The 17,459-nt window shown below is 38.2% G+C and overlaps 1 protein-coding gene across 3 annotated transcripts in view; it reads left to right on the forward strand.

Moving 5' to 3' along the window:
• Window positions 1-17,459, forward strand: part of thsd7ba (thrombospondin, type I, domain containing 7Ba) — a 168,115-nt gene that overhangs the window by 31,793 nt on the left and 118,863 nt on the right. For all 3 annotated transcript variants that reach the window (XM_067516850.1, XM_067516847.1, XM_067516849.1), the window contains exons 2-3: window positions 1,773-2,108; window positions 7,445-7,621. In XM_067516850.1, the coding sequence (XP_067372951.1) occupies window positions 7,462-7,621 (160 nt within the window). In that variant the 5' untranslated portion in view covers window positions 1,773-2,108; window positions 7,445-7,461. The remainder of the gene's footprint in view (window positions 1-1,772; window positions 2,109-7,444; window positions 7,622-17,459) is intronic.

Raw genomic sequence — 17,459 nt, forward strand, 5'->3', positions numbered from 1 at the left:
CACATGGAATAGATGATACACTGCATTTGTGATATGATCTGGGTACAACTAAAGTTGTCATGTATTGTGTACAACATAATAATGGTTAGGTTAGATTTGTTTGACTGTGTTTGAGCAATCAGACGTAGCTGGTAGAGAAACTGGACGACCTGAAGGATGTACATTTAAATGAAATCTGCTATCAGTAAAGTGTCAGTACCACAGTGCTTTAGCACCTTTAAAGTCGCATTTTTTTTATTCAGAGATTTGTAAAGGCAGCTTAAAGAATTGCTAAATTGCTAAACACACTCTTTGAATTCATACTAAAGAAAAAAATGCATGTTAGAACAAAAGCTTTATGATCGTGTCAATAGGGTTTTTAGACTACGACTGAAAGATGGTATCATAGCAAGTGAGATTCCCAACCCCTGAAGGAAAGTAATAAAAATGAGGCAGGTTAAAGTTGGAGGACATTGCTGTCACAGCAGAGGTTTGCAAACACTTATTTGAGATATTTCAGTCTGAACCGAAGTGCTGTACTGACTCACTGGCAGACCAACATAACCATCCCTAGTGTCACATTGCTTGAGGGATAAAAGACTGCAAACCCTTTTTTTTTTAAAATGCCACATTTGTGCCATGCTGTTAAGATATCATATTCTGTTTTTAGCCTCCCGAAAAAAATGTCTGTTAAAATATCATATTGTGATTTGTCAAAATCATCTATACAACAAGAATCACTGCATTATCAACTAGATGCAGAAAAAACTGTAAGAAGTGTGACATGGTCATGGATTGCAATGCAAGTGTAAAGTTCAAATTGAATAAAGATTAAATGGTTTGTCCTTACTTGAAACGGCATGTTCACAATTGATGCTATTTCATTCACCAGAAGCACCTTTCTTCTATTCTATTTGTTGGCTTTTATTTAGTTAGTTGCCAGCTGGAGGAAGAGGGGAAGTGCAGTTACAGAGACAAGCTCATTTGAGCCACAATAGAATGGCAAGGCAAGGCACTTAAAAGCCTCAGGAAATAAGGTCTGGGTCACTGGGATCTGGATTTTTCAGGAACATGACCAGGAAGGTGAATAAGGGAAGGGGAGCTTTGAACTGGGGTCAATAATGAAGAAGTTGGGAGTGACTGGGAGGGAAAGGCAGTAGCTGTTAATAGAATCTGAATTTCCTCTGGATAAAATCCAGTGAAACTGAAACAGTTTTGGGTGAAAGGTTGACAGGTAATAACTGAATTTCACAGGAGTGCAAAACCCCTGCAACTCTATGCTACACTTTTGTCTTTGGTATCACTGTCAGAATGTGACAGGTAATGATAAATCATCACTTTAGGCTTTTGCATTTTTATGTAAAATTCACAAACAACAATCAGTGCTCCCCTACTGTGATGCATAAGTGGCATTGCCCCTCACCTCTTAAACTTCAGCAAGTCTAAATGTGGGAAACATAATGGTCCTATTTTTATATTCACTGTAACTTTTTTGAGATTTTTCTGCTAAGATGAAACGAATGAGTGAATAGACGATAAAAGTCATTAATGGATTCTAAATCACAGCAGAGCCATACCCCCCCAACAAGCCTGTATCTACGTATATATGCCGTCATTCATGTCTTTTTGCTGTTTGTAGCTTTTGCACACCTCTGTGATGCAAAATATCTGTCAGAAATGCATCACGTGAAAGAAATATAATCTGGAAGTGTCATTTTGTGAAGTATCAGATTTTTCTCTGCAGCAATATCAGATGTTTATATCAGGGTGTATTTTTTCTTTCTCTTCCTTAGGCGCTGTAGCTCAGGCTGACTCCTGTGCGGGCCCAAATAGGAACATCAGCGGGTTTGTACTTGACAGAGCCAGCGTCAGAGAGTTAATACCAGTCAGTGCTGCTGGAGGTGTGACACATTCCCAGCCCTCTACACGCTGATTCACACAGGATTAAGCCACTGCATGATGCTTCAGGTGGAAGGCCTGGCGCAGCTGATTTACCGTCCCTGTCAGACTTAACATCTTTGGAGGCCGTAGGTGCCCTACTCCTGTCTTCTGTGGAAAGACTAGTAAAAGCATCTACCACTGCACCCACCAGATCACCCAAAGGGATGACTTGTAGTCATCTTGCACAGGTACGTTGTGTGTGTGTGTAATAATTTTGTTTAGGTCCGCTGACACATACTGTATGTACAGTATCATATGATATGGTTATTAATAGGGAAAGACGGTGGTTATATGAAAAAAAAAACAATAGTACATTTTAAACAACCAAAACACTTGATTAAGGTTAGGGAATGATATTATATATGATAAATAAAAACACCATTGTTTTTGATCGACGATTGGACAAAATACCTTCTGTGTTAAAGGTGAACTTCCACATCACTAAAGGACCCATGTGATTGATCTAGAGCTTATAGAATACCTCATTTTAGCCTGTATTGGGCAAGTGTGGAGGGAGTGGTGGAAGAAAAGGATGAATAGCACAGTAGTCCTGTAACTGTGATTTAACCGGTAGCTAAAGGGAAACAAAGTGCAAGTCCAAGTAAAAATTGTGCATTTAAATCTAAAATCTTAAAAAGAAGAGAATTTATATAATCTAGGTCGCGTAAAGTAAAGTAAAGTAAAGTAAAGTAAAGTAAAGTAAAGTAAAGTAAAGTAAAGTAAAGTAAAGTAAAGTAAAGTAAAGTAAAGTAAAGTAAAGTAAAGTAAAGTAAAGTAAAGTCTGAGCTCAACTGAATAACTGTCTTTAAATACTCAATAGTAAAGTTTCTCAAAATGGCAGATAAATCAGTTTCTTGGGACATTTAGGTATTTTTTTGTCTTTGTTTGTTTATATGTCTGGTCCCACCGGTAAATGAAAGTGTGGGAAATGTGGGGCTTGTATTAGAGTCCTACCACATCTGAAGAGAATGAAGGGAAGATGAGGGGGGATGAAGAAAAGATGCTTTCTTTGTCAGTGGTGGCTCAGCATCTTCTTTGTCAAGGAGAAAATCCACCATCCAAGGCAAAATCTTTGGGAGTCTTACAAACGTAGCCTTTACAGCCTGGCTATGATTTCTACTCCCAAAGTCGCAGTCATTTATGGCGATAGGAAATCAACACGTCCTTGAAATTCTCAATCTGCTACTATAACATAATAACAATTATAATTACATTTTCATTGAATTAATTTACTTTCTATTTTGTGTTTCCCACAGATTTGACAAAGCGAAACACATTTTAACCATGCTAATATTCTTATAACTTTTAACTGTAAACTGCTGTACAGTACACAGTTGGCTACTAACTTCTTACACACCTCATTTATTGTTTCTCCCTATGTTCATATAAAGTGTTTTTTTACCGTGGACAAATTGGGCATCATCATAGTATTAAATTAAGAACACAAAAATGTACCTCTTTTTGCATTTTGTACACTGTAAGCAATGTATGTAATTCCCAGAATGAATACACTATCTTTAAACATCCTTCCATCCATTATCTGTAACCGCTTATCCTGTTTAGGGTCGCCCGGGGGCTGCAGCCTATCCCAGCTGTCATAGGACGAGAGGCAGTCAGCAGTCTGTCTCAGCCAACACACATAGACATACACAGATAGACAACCATTCATTCTTAAATTCACACCTACGAGTAATTTAGAGTCACCAACTAACCTAATATGCATGTCTTTGGACTGTGGGAGGAAATGTTATTTTAAAAATGTAACACGTATTTCAAAATGGGAAATAGAGACTCTTGGAAAAAAATACTCTTTATCTCAAATAATCAAACCTCACTTTAATAAGAAGGTGTGTCTTTTTCTCGAGAAAACCTTTTCCTTATAAAGTCAAAAAAAGTTGACTCATCTTTTTATGAGAAAAAATGTAGTTATAAAAAGAAAACTTTCCCCTACTATGGGACAAAAGCAATTTGATTTAAGGAGAAAAATGCTTCTCGAAACAATTGATCTTATTTTGAAAAACAACCATTATGTTCTGTTGTTATCATCATAAAAGCATAACATGGCCAATGACAGTCAAAATACACACATGGCAATTCCCACAGCCTTAATATAATCATATTATATACAAATCATACTGATAAAGTGGGTCTGGGGCTGATAACCAGCTGACACCAGGTCAGTTGTCGGGAGCACAATGAAAAATTCAGCTTCTTCCAGATCCTTTTGTCTTATTTATCTTAAATTCTTACCTTTATTTTGCATTATACCATTCATTTTATACTATCTTATGTTAGTCTGCATAAAACTTGGTAATCCAACATGTCTTTCTTTTAGGCCTGTGAAAATATCCTTACTCAGGACAGAGCTTCTGAGCTGGTTGCATATATCTCCATACATCACTGGGTCCAAGGTGATACTTCTCTTCCATCTCCTTAAAAGAGAGGTACACCTCATTCTTTGGTAGGATTCCCAAAGTAAAAACTCCTTCCTTACCTTGTTTCTCCAAAAAGAAATATATCTTTTCCCCCTATACTTATCTGTGTACCAAATTGATTTTATTTTCTTCATTCTTAACTGAAGGTTTTTAAACTTTTTCTCCAATTTCATAAAATGTACTTATCGTTCTAAATAACAAATTTTCTACCTCATTATTATATAAATGTAATTGGAACTTTTTTATACGTAATTCCACAAAGTTACAAATCAATGCACCTGCTACAGTTCCACAGGCCTATAATCAAAGTATACAAAAAATTGGTTATGTGTTGCATTTCTGATTCTCACAGTGTTGTCATGGGTATTCCTGCCAATGAAAACATCTGCAAAAACCAGCTTGTTTGGATGAGGATGGGTTTGTGTTTTTTTCACTTCCAGACCCAATCAAAAACAATTACATGCACTGCAATGTGGAGAAAATACTTGCAGCTGTGTTAATGTGAGTATACTGGATGTAGCACACAAGGAAGAGCACAGGGATATGGGCAGGAGTTTAAGCTGGAAATGTGAACAGAGATAGGGACGGTTGGCTATGTAATTGTGTGGAAATCCACAGAAGAGGGTTGCATCTCTGGTAAATGGTCTCAGATCAAATGCCTCTGTTTCCACTCCAGACAGAACAGTGTGTTTGGCTTAATCAAATATGGGTTGCTGGATCACATGGTGATTGTTTAGAGCCTTTCGCATACCAAATTAGCTCTTGGCTTTTATTTGGAAAGATCTAATCAAACATTAATTATTGTGACCACCTGTGATAGGGAAGGTTGTGAAGTGTTGCTCATCTGTTCCCTTATGATAGCTGCAGGGTTCTTACTATCTGAGTCCAGTGAGTGAGCCCCAAACAAGGACCACAGGAGACAGAGAAGCAGATTGCATTCCATCAGATCATGGAGTATCTAATAGGATGCACAGCAGCATCTGAGTAGCATTGCTATTTGCCAGGTTTTCTGTGGCCAGCGAGAGCCTGGCATGATTCCACTGACCCAGATATTTAGCAACTTGAGAGCTTTTTCGTTTTTAAGATTTTCAGGATAGCCTGCATTCCTCCTCTACTGACACATGCTGGATGAGCCCAAGCTTCAGCTGTACAAACGGAATTGCCACTAACTCTTCAAACCGAATGGCTTTAAGAAAAACCAACAGTCATCTAATTTTAACACCAAGCTAACATCAAAAGTCTGTTTTATACTTTGAAAAACAATACAGGCCATGCCTTGGGGTCATGCTTGTTTTCATTGCTTGTCTCTGTTTAGGACCATGTTTTCCAATCAGTTGTGGCATGTTCTGTCAGGCTATGGAGAGCATTGCTTGTTCCATGAATAGTCAAATTAGACTGGCTAGAGGGAGGATGTAATCTAGGTGCAGCCAGGTATGGCATCCAGAGCAGTGCAGCCCGAGAGGTTGGCTAGTAATCAGCGACCAGAGGTGTCTAATTGGCGCGTGGCTGTGTAGGTGCCAGACAACTCTGCTCATTCATGCAAACAGACTATATTTTCTGTCCAAAACAAAATGTGTGTATACATTCTGTTAAAAGTGTATGTTCCTTAAAACAGAGAAAAAGCTGTTATCTTTGTGCTTTTGGGTGACATATTTCAAATGATGTGCTTCTGTGCTACATGTGAAAGCCATGTTGCAGATTGGCACTAAAGACAAATATAAACAAAAGTTTTGTGTTGAAAGGCCCAACGCTGAATGTGTGTTCGCACCAAGTTTAAAAGCCCATTTGATGCAAAAGAGAACAAAACACTTTAGGCTGTAGAGTAACACATCAAACCCAGTTGAAAATTGGAAAGTCCATCAAAAACTAGGCATCTGGCGGCGCACTTCTGGGCATCATGCCATCTCCACCCTCGCAATTCTTTCTCATTAAACACATTTTGCCCCCACCAAAACACAGCTAAAGCAGCAGTGGCAAAATCTAATTTCCTTGAATGAAATCAAGCAAAAATAATTTAGCACCCAGTGCTTTTGCAGGCACACCATGTGTAAATAATCTTACGTCTCAAATCCCTTCTTAGTACTTAATCTACCATTCGATATTCTCTATGATAAATGAAAAAAAAAACAAAAAAAAAAAACGTTTTTAAATAGTTGTGATACAGCTTAAGATCAAGTTTAGTCATTTTCCGAATCCATCCATCACTTAACAGTTAGATCTTGACCATCAAAATAAGCTAACAGACAGTTTGGGACTACTATCCTTAAATTTGCATATTTGTTAACTTTTTCACTTCCTTAATTATGTTTTTTTCTTATTTGTGCAACACCTAATTATGTTTCATAGTTTGATTTAATTCCATGCAAAAGTACGTGTTACATTTACACGTTTCGTTGTGTATTAAAAGGTGTTTTGCGACAAGTTCTGTGATTGCAGAATGAGTGCTCCGTGGGATGACAAGCCAATAATAACAAATCTCACAATACCCAAGTGCTACAGTTCTGCAAAATTTGTTTTTGGGAAATGAATCACCACAGTCATGAACACGAGGCATCAGTCTCTCAAAGCATCAGGTGTTACAGATTCAATTCCATATTCATTAATTTTTCTGTTGGTGCAACACAATTAGAGACCTAGTGAATCCAGCACTAATCCCTTACACTCCTAGGACATGAATCACAGTAGCAGGAGATAGGAATAAATGAGCTGCAATAAAAATGTACTAATACCCTGCATTACTCCAAGCTTAAAGTCTCCCTTTTCTTCAGTACATGTTTTCACTTCCACCTTGGGAGCTTTAGATATTCAAGCCTCTTTGACTAATTATTTTTGATCTATGTGGGAGTAGAAGTGGGCATGCTATGACATTGAAAAAAAAATTAAACTACATGACACCTTACATGTGTGAGAAATTGTGTTGTACTTTGGAAGGTGACTCTGAGTGTCATGTGTCTGAGCTGGAATGCACAGCAGCTTCAGAAAATGAGACCTTCTCCCCATTCCACGTTTTTTAAGAGCTACACACAGTCGTTTAATCCAACCCACTTCCTACAAGTGAGTTACTGATGAATTTCATCTTCTTCCCACAGGAGTAAGAGAGAAAGCAATGGGCTGGACTATGACTCTAAAAGATGACTTTGGGGTCATTGGCTGGACACGGCGAGCTGGGAGCTATCTCAGGCTCTTCCTCCTCTTGTCTCTCTTTTCCATTCCAGTGCAGGCAGACATTGTGTTTCCTAAGGACCATCAGTTCTCATGGAGAGCAGGTGAAACCTTCAATTATTTGTTTTGTTTTTGTTTTTTTGCCACAAATGTTTGTATCACTCAATCAGACAAATTCTCATCATCGGGGTCAAGTGTTTCACCCTGTTAAGCTTTGCACAGATATGCTCTATGCGTAAGCGCACACACATTCACTTATACATAGACGCCACAAAGTCAGACAGTCATTACTGCTTCTCATTATAGGGAAAAAGTGTATAGTATAACTGCATTCACTTCCAGGAAAAGTAATGCGCTTTCTGACACACATTGCTGGGAAGTACAAACCTTGGGCTACTGTTGGATAAACACATGCCAGTAGGACCGCATGCCTGGTCAGTTAGCATAATAATGTCTTCTTTCAGGACAATCCATCCTCAGCCTCGTGGTGACCAGCTGAGCTAGGATTTTCACCATAACGATGTGTATGATGTGGCAATGTGGCACACATACAGTAATGATACACAGGAAAAAAAAAATCAGGTTGCGGTATCTTCTGCTGCGGATTTATGGTCTTTTTTAGTCAGTTGTCACAGGTTTTACTGAACAGCTTGCTACACCCTATATGTTTATTGTTCTGTGAATGCTCAATCTAAAAGTGTGAATGTTCCAAGTATGTTTGTATGCATCCATGCAGTATTTTATATACAAGCATTCCATTTGTGAGAATCACCTTTGCAAATACACATTGAAAGCTTATCTTCCCTTATAAAGGGAATTTGAGGTAATCTCACAATTCATCCTTCAGTCGCTTCACAAATTCAATTGAAAATGCATTTCCAAAGCAGCTTGAGGAGGCAAACTTGGCCTTCCCACACAAAAGCCCCACTTGCTGTGCGATTAGCACTTTCATTTCTCACTCTGTGGTTGGGTAATGACGCTGCCCAAGTGATAAAGAGATTGATTAATTTCACTTGAAAGAGCGTATGTTCAAATAGGATGTAACCGGGACACCGAGTGTGAGGATTTGACATCCTTGCAAGACTAAGATGGCTTATGAGTTGTTGCTTAACTGGAAGTGAAAATCACTTTGAAAACACGAAAGGAAATCTTAAAGCTACATGCCTCACCTCTGAATTTATCCTCCTAATGTCTGTTTGACTCGAGGGAAAACGGAGAGACCGTGACAATCAGTGTGGCAAACATCTAAAGTTACAGCTCCCAAAATATGAGGAGCCAGTTGTAGGCATTTGGTATATTTTGGTCTAAGTGGGCAAACTGGCAAATATCATTTTAACCCCCCTATGTCCGACATGGATGTATCTGAATGCTCAATTTGGCTGACAAGCTCCCTTTTCATTTTAGACTTGAATGCAGGGAAGATGTGCTCTAAATTATGCACAGCCACCCTATTGTGTTTGGTGTGTCTATATAGGCCAGCAGCATTGTGGGATAAATCTTTTGTGGGAGCCAGTTTCCAGAGCTGTGTCTAAGCTAAGAGTCTCTGGCTCAAACTGAGAGCTGAAGCCATTTAAGCTTGACCTTCATCAGTGTCTTGGAGAGCAGAATAGAGAACTGAAACACAGCAGCTAATGAGACTATTATTTTACTTTTTAAAGTGACCGTTCAAAGGCCATTCCTTTTTAACACACAGTTGTGCATTTACTAGTAACTTACAGCACACTGAAAACTCAACTACCTAATATCACAGTATTGCTATTTTTCTGTGTATTTCAAAAAATCAAATTATCTGTGACAAAAATACTATAGGAGCTATCACATATTAGAAAGACTATATATTAGTTGTGTTTCCCAACCTTTAAATCATATCAATAGTCTTGACTGGTGAATTGTGATGTGCATTTTTCTAGGTGTGGTGTGTTTTATTTGATTACTTTAAGGTTGTTTTACTACTGCAAATAGCATGTAACTAGTTTATGCGTTGGGGAAATTGCTTTTGGAATATAACAGCAGACAAGTGTATGGTTGCATACTGTAGCATTTGCCTTTTAAATTTTGTTTTTGAAATTCAAGGGATCCCTGTTAGCTTAAGGATGCTGATAACTTCTAGAACACAGCGTTTAAATTGGATTTGGTTTGACTTCCAGAAGCATCTGCATTTAAACATGGCAGCAAGACACAGCGCTCATCCAGTGTCACCTTTAGTCTCCTGAAGAAAGTAAGTTATTCTCTGCCCGGCTTTCATTTGTCATTTTTAAGATGAGCACAGTTTTCTTCTATAGAATGTATTTGAAATGATGGAAGTCACCTCTAAGAAGTTATTTATGTTTTAACTGTTTTATTCTTCTAAACAAATGAGAGCTCATCCCACATGGGTCTGTAATGAGCATCAAAGCTACTTTTTTTCTAAAAAACAAACAAACAAACAAAAAAATGTTTTTCTTTTTAACAGGGGAATCCAAATAGTTGGAAAAAGTGATGTATCTTCTTCTCAGAGCAGAAAATGTTTTATTCTTCATAATTCTAACAATTCATTTGTGAATGTGAGTAGGTCAAATATGAAAAAAGGATTTGTATTTGATTAGTGACATTGAATTTCCTCATCTGTCCTTGTTTCATTAATTTGTCCATGATTTGTTTGGCTTAAAAAATAATGTATTTGTCATTGCCAGAAATCTTACTGAAAATGAAATAATTAAGTCTGTCTGCTCTTTCTGATTTTTGTGGGAACTTTAGAACCAGCAGAGGGGCAATGATTTGCAAACCATTAAGAAATCAATAAAGATTTTTATCTTAGCTCGTGCTGGATGACAGAAAGCGCTCACAGTCTGAAGCCCCCCGGACCTGGTCTTACTCGAGGCCTTATGAATGTAATAAAAAGATTAACTCAAATGTGCAATGAAACAGTGAGGCAACATTTACATTTCGTTTCAGGGTCTGAGTGTATTTATTTGCAATGTCACTGCACTGTTGCACCATCAAAGCTGAAATCAAACACCACTGCAGCACTGAGCTTCTGTTGTTTCTAAAAAATAAGCTCAAAGAAGACAGTGTGCGGGGATAGTGCCTAGGAGAATTTCACATGTAATCAAACGGCAGAGGACAATTTACAGAGGGATTTTTTGCTTTACAATGACAAAAAAAGGCAAATAAATCTTCAGCCAGTTAGTGTCACTGGATGAGCTGTTGCAATTAGAAAGTATCTGCTTATCCAAAGCCTGGCCCTCAGCTGCTGCTTTCAACTTGAATCTCGTATGTCATGAATGCTATTTTTTTTTTTTATGAAGAGGGTTAGAACTTAGCTTGACATTGATGCTGGAGCAACAATCCAGAGGTCTCCAAAACAATTAGGTTGTTTGCCCTGACAGTGATGCTGGAGGAAGAAACCAAGTGTCTCCAAAACCATGAGGTTACCTACTCTTGGGAGCGCAAATATGTAATTCTTATGCTCGCTATTGGCCAAGCGATTAAGGCCCTTATGTAACCAGTGCTACAGGTGTAAATACCCTTCACTGAGCGGCTCAGCTATAACTGACATGATCAAGGGAAAACATCCAGTGTGGCGGGGATGAGTCGGACACTACAAATGCTTTGTCTAAAGAAATTGTGTTAAAAAGTCACCATTTCTGTTCAAGTACACTAGAATGGAGCTTACATATTAATGTGTCAATATATATATTTTCAACAATACATCTATATATACACTCACCAAGTAGACTTTGCTATTATGGGGTTGGACCCCTTTTTACCTTCAGAACTGCCTTAATTTTTTGTGGTATAGATTTAACAAGTTGCTGGAGTTACAGTTCGAGTTACAGTTGCTTTTCCCTCTGCTTGAACCAGTATGGCCTTTCTCCTCTGACATCAACAAGGCATTTTTCCCACAGAACTGCCACTTACTGGGCATTTCCATTTTTTGAGACCATTCTCTGTAAATCCTAGAGATGGCTGTGTGTGAAAATCCAAGTGAATAAGTAGTTTACATTCACTGAAGTATAAAGCAAGTGAAAAAAAATATCTATGTCAGGCAGAAAACATTAAAGGTAAAGTGACAAATAGAAAATGTTTCAATTATATGATATGTAAATGCCAGATAGGGAAGGAAATACTTTGACTACTAGACTTTAGGGTTGTGGGAAAGTTCTGTCTTTAACAGCTTTTGAATATTGGGAGTGACACTGCTGACTATGCAGAGTTAAGTAACTAAGCTGAAGAGCTACATTGGGGATCTTATGCTGTATGGTGTAGGGTCCACTAGACAATGTTGGCAGAGTCCACTGAGGGAGAGGGTTTGTAGACCTGGGTGGTTCCAGCCAAATTGACAACTCTGAAGATGAGAGTCATAATGGAGCCTGATACATGCAGCCACTGGAAACCAGTGTGAATAGTGGTGTGAATTGTGCATTATTTGGCTGATCAAAAATGAGATGAGCTGCATTTTGGATTAACTGGAGGGGTTTGAATGTGCACAGTGTCAGACCTGTCAGTAGGACTTTGGAGTAGTTAAAATGAGATATGACCAGTGCCTGCACAAGGAGTTTAGTAGCATATTACTGTGCAATAAAAAGCCTCTTCTTTGAAACTAAAAAGAAATACTGTTCAGCCGCCTGCCTGACTAGATGACACACTTCCAGATCAAACACAACCTTGCTGAATCACCTGCAATACATATATTTTAAATGCAGACCAATTTACCTTCAGAAATTGATCTCAATTATCATCAATAATGTTTTACCACTTTGGCCACAGCGATGTGACTAGGCCCTATCGAAAGCAAAACAACCCCATTACCCGACACCATGGACTGCAATAAAGAAAGGAAAATAAATTTAAACTGCCAAAGTAAAACATTAACTTTCATCTAATGATACCAGATATATTTGAATATTTGAATTGTAAATTACAAAAAAAAAAAAGCTCTGCCTAACATACCTGACTATTTTGACAGACTAAATATGTTCTACAGGAGAATCCACCAACATCCTATTGAGCCTTTTTCACCCCCCCCTAAAAAAAATAAACACACACACACACCTGCCAGTGGATGAGGCCAGAGATACTTTTCAGAACTTAATGATAGCCAAGCCACTGGCCCAGATAAGCCCAGCAGTATTCATAAGTTGTGCAAATCAACTTGCACCAGTTTTAGCTAAAAATCCAACTTCACCAAGTCACCAAAGCAGTACACAGCTTCACTGTGCTTTGAAGACTCAGTAATTATTCTTGTACCAAAATCCACCAAGATTTCCTCCCTCAGTGCCTACATATCAATTGCACTAACATCTGTGACGATGAAGTCATTTGAGTGGATCAATCTGTCATACCTGACAGCCCCGGCCACCCCTGTGATGTATGCACATCAGTTTGCTCACCGCAACAGCAGAGCTACTGACCGTGTCATCAAGCTTGCACCCCACTATGTACTGGAGAAACATGGCACCTAATGCTGGGATGTTGTTCATCGATTTCAGACACCACAAATCCTGTAATACTGTTCCTGACCAGTTGGACTTAAAAATGAGCCCTTGTATATGCTACTGGATTTGGACTTTCCTGTGGGAAGGGAGACAGTGGGTTAGGCTAAAAAACCTCTTATCTTGCCCCTTAACCCTCAGCTGTGGTATGATATGCCTTATCATATCCCAGTTTATTATTCGAAAACAGGGAAAGTTACAGGCAGCAGGTACCCCGTGGTTACATGTTCTGCTCAACACATTCAAAAACTCCAACAGATCATTAATCCCACCCAAATCTGCCATACATGTCAGCTGAATCCATAACCGCTACACAATTAGCCAGTACGGTAAAAGCCCAGCTCTGTTCTATCACAGTCTGAGGATGGGGAAATAAAACATTTCATAAAAGTGATTTCTTCCTAAACAGATATAGTCTAAGTGTATGCAATGTCAAAAATCAAATAATTAATTTTTCTCCTGATGTTTAGGATCACGCATCTGAGCAAAAATGTTTAATAAAAACCTTAAATATTTTGCTGATACAGTATTACTGTATTTGCCATTTCCCAAACATAACAACAAATTTTAAATAGTTTAGCTGAAAGAAAATGCAGTCATAATGACAGGGTGGGGCGACCGTGGTGCAGAAATGTGGAGCGGTCGTCCACTGCAGTTCGATTCACGGCTCCTCCGGTCACATGTTGAAGTGTCCTTGAGCAAGACAGTGAACTCCGACTTAGTTGCTCCTGCTGAGTGTGGGCCAGCTGCATAGCAGCTCCCCCATCGGTTTGTGAGTGTGAATTGGTGAATGAGGAGCAGTGTAAAGTGCTTTGAGTGCCAATAGGTAGAAAAGTGCTTTATAAGTGCAGACCAGCTACCATGGTTGAAGCTGTAATTTGTAAGACATAGGATTTGTACTATTCTTATAGAAAATTACATTTTTAAATAAGGCAGTTTGCATCACATCCCACTGACTGAGTTAAGTAACTTCATAAAAGAAGTCAAGAACTGCCCACCACTTTCTTTTAATGGAAACATAATTCATAAAGCAAACTGCTGACCGATGTGCATTACATCTATACTCTAACACCACTCACACCAAGGGTTCACTATCCAGCCCTGTACTAAAACAATTAGCCCTGACTTCATGTACTGTATGACCATGTCCAATTCAAACGCAGCTGACCAGTTAAAACCAGAACAATTCATAAACACAAATCACTTGAATAAAACGTGTAGTCTGTTTGCAGGGGTGCACACATATTTACAGTTCTGTAAAATCTTCTAATAAGTTCTGATAAGTGCTTTTTAATACATATATTTGATGGAAATAAGAAATATTTTGCAACATTGCACCACCTGCAGTTCTGGGAACAGTATAAACAAAGCTAATGAATAGACAACGTCATCAAGCCCTGAACATCTGCTTTAATCCCAGTAATGGGACGTCCCGTCTGGCTATAAAAGCTACTTACATGAGTAACGTCTCCCTAGTTTCCTTGTTCAACCGATTAAGAGCTCTCCATCAAAGCACGGACAGTTTCCAAATTTACACTGTAAAACTACTTAAAATGATTCATTATAAAAATGCAAAATCCCTTGTAAAGTTATTATTATGACAAAGGCCAGTTAATTAGTTGTTGCTGTACTGAACACATTTCGGTATAAGATACAAAGATTAAAATGAGATGAAAGTTCTTTTTAAGCCTTAAATTTTGGATATTTATATCAAGAAGTAGTAGGCTACAAATTCAGGTCTTTCAAATACATGTATTTATTTCAATATAATAGTCTCTGGTGATTTGTCCCGTGTTGTCAGCAGTTTGTCTGCACTATTGACACTGTGGGATTTTTCTGCTGCATATGGACAGCTTTAAAAATAAATAAGTAGAAATTCATATGGGACAGAAAACTGCTGCTGTCACACTGATATTCATGCACCACACCAGCCAGTGATGACAGATATGTGTAGTAACAAACACTTAAAAGCACCTAAATGAAAATTTAAAATTTGCGCAGTGATTCAGGCATGTAGTTCAAATCTGTCAGTTAAAACATATATATAAATTAATAAACTTCTAAAACAACTCCCAATCTGTACTTTGCAGTATATGTTCTATTTGATTAGCAAGAGACATAGTCTTAGTACTGTACATCAAAGAGTCTCCAGAGTTTGTGCAAGACTTCAATTGAGCTCCTGTTTTCTTTCACATAATAATTTGCTGTGACGAACATGTGATTTAATTGTTTTTTCACTGTCTTTTATAAACACTGTAAAGCGTTCAAGATGTTGTCCTCGTTCTGTTCCTATAGTATCAATTATGCAGGCTGGTATTACATTTCAGCAAAGTCCTGCAAACGAGCACAATTGCTGTCTCTTTCAAATTAACCAAAAACATGTGGTTAGTTATTTGCCTCCATGCATCTCTCTTTTGCGTGGCCTAAATCCAGTACACCAAGTCAGCCTGCTTATGATCAAGGTGAATACAATTCAAAGTTGACTATTGATCTGAAGCTGAACATGTTGCTCAAATCAGATGTATTTGAAACTTTTTAAACCTAAACATATTCACTATGCATTTCTCAAATAGTGCCTTGGGCATACATTGACCGAAAGACAGGTAGACAGACAGTAGCAGTAAAGTGAATGACAAACAGATGTTCTGCTTTGCCTCATTTACATTTGATCAGAACCAAACACACCATATTTGTAACCGTATACCACAGATGTGAGCTATGAAAGCAACCTTGACTAAATATGAAATGTCTCGTCAAAAGCCCTTCAAACTGATTATGTAATTAAGATCTCTTTTTCAACTTGTGTCTCTCCTTCTGACTGACAGGGCACTGATTTAGGTTGTCATAAAAGCTGGTAGTCTCTTGAGAACCACAAGGCTGAAGATTCCCAGTACTCAGATCCTTAATCCCATGAGAGGATTCTCACAGAAGAGTTAGCTTTCAGACAAGCTCTCGTATCAGAAACCCCTTTCAAGCAGCGTGAAGCTTTCACATAACCCTTATTCAAAACATTCGAATTCTGTTCAAATCTCCCAATGTAGAACTTTTCCATTAAAAAGTTAAAAGAAAGAATAGAGAAACACAAACAGGCATGACTAGCTTGTCACTGGAGTAGTCATAAAGAGTTCCTGTAGCTACTGGTATTGTTGAGCCTTGAGTTGTACTGTGTAAATGATAGTCAAAGACAGAAGGATATCTCATCACTGAATGATGATCCTGCAGCTTTACAGTAATTAATACTAATATTTAAACACAGAAAAGGCATCAATTGTCTGATTTAGTCCCATGTTTGCAGATGAGATACCTTAATACATCACGCTCAAAGTATTGTAGATATTATGACAAAAAGTGAAAAATGAAACTCTGTGGGCCTTTTAAAAACACTTTTACATAATCAAATATACAGTGAAATTCTGATGCATTACAATCAGTGGTGCCCAAGTGAATGCATCAGCAGCTTTATAGTTCAAGTCCCTGCACAAGTCAAACCCCACTAGATCCCTCAAGGACAGTGCTTTTTTTGTAGATAAGTGGAGCTGAAATAAAAACCTAATTTAACAAGTTATTTGGAATAAATTTGATCGATGCAGTGGTATAGTACAGCACCTCACAAGCCAAAAAGTCCCAATACTGAAATTTGTTTAGTCAACAGCTTAAGCTTCTTTAATGCAAATGAAGTAAACCTGCTGACAGGAGCTTCTCCTGTTTCTCTGCTGCAAACCAGCCCAAGTGCAAAGATTTTAGTAAATCAGCATGAAGAAAAAGAGCCAGACAGGAGCACTGCCTGTCCTTTGATGCCTACTAAAAGTTGGGGAGAATTGAGTTTTCGAGCAGACATCAGTGACCTTGCACTTTTTGTCTCATGCATGTTTGTATGAAGGTCAGGCATATAAAGAGACTGTAAAAGTAATTTGTCACTGCGTGGAATGGACGGACAAAGCGTCAGACATTCTCTGACATTAAGCTTCAGTGTCACACAGCATTATAACTCTATCATCCACTTTCTTTTTTTTAGGTCTGGGTTCTTAATAAGCTCTATAAATGCTCTTTAGTGAGGGAGTTTCACTGTAATTCTTCTTCAAAATAAATCTATTTGCTGCTTTAACAAAACATGACACGCCTGTTGTAATTACAATAGATTTAATGAGATGAACTCCTCTTGGCTTTACAGAAACTGTAAGGCTGATGGTCCCAGCCAGACTGAGCCAGTGTGAGTCCAGGGAAAAGCTACAAAATAGGGGAGCTAAAATCTAAATGCTAAAATTGGTTTAAAAAATTCTTTTGGTTTCATCTCCTTCATCGTGTTGTTTCTTTGACAAGCTCTCCGTGTTGGAGTGCTCTGTCTTTGTCAGCATAAGTGCTTATACCCCCCTACTGCAGACGAAGCTACGAGTAAATAGGTTACCATCTGATGTTTCCTACCACTGTGTTTCCGTGAATATATCTTTTGTTTGATAATTAATGACAT

Source organism: Channa argus, chromosome 9, assembly GCF_033026475.1.
Source record: "Channa argus isolate prfri chromosome 9, Channa argus male v1.0, whole genome shotgun sequence".
Taxonomy (NCBI): Eukaryota; Metazoa; Chordata; class Actinopteri; order Anabantiformes; family Channidae; genus Channa; species Channa argus.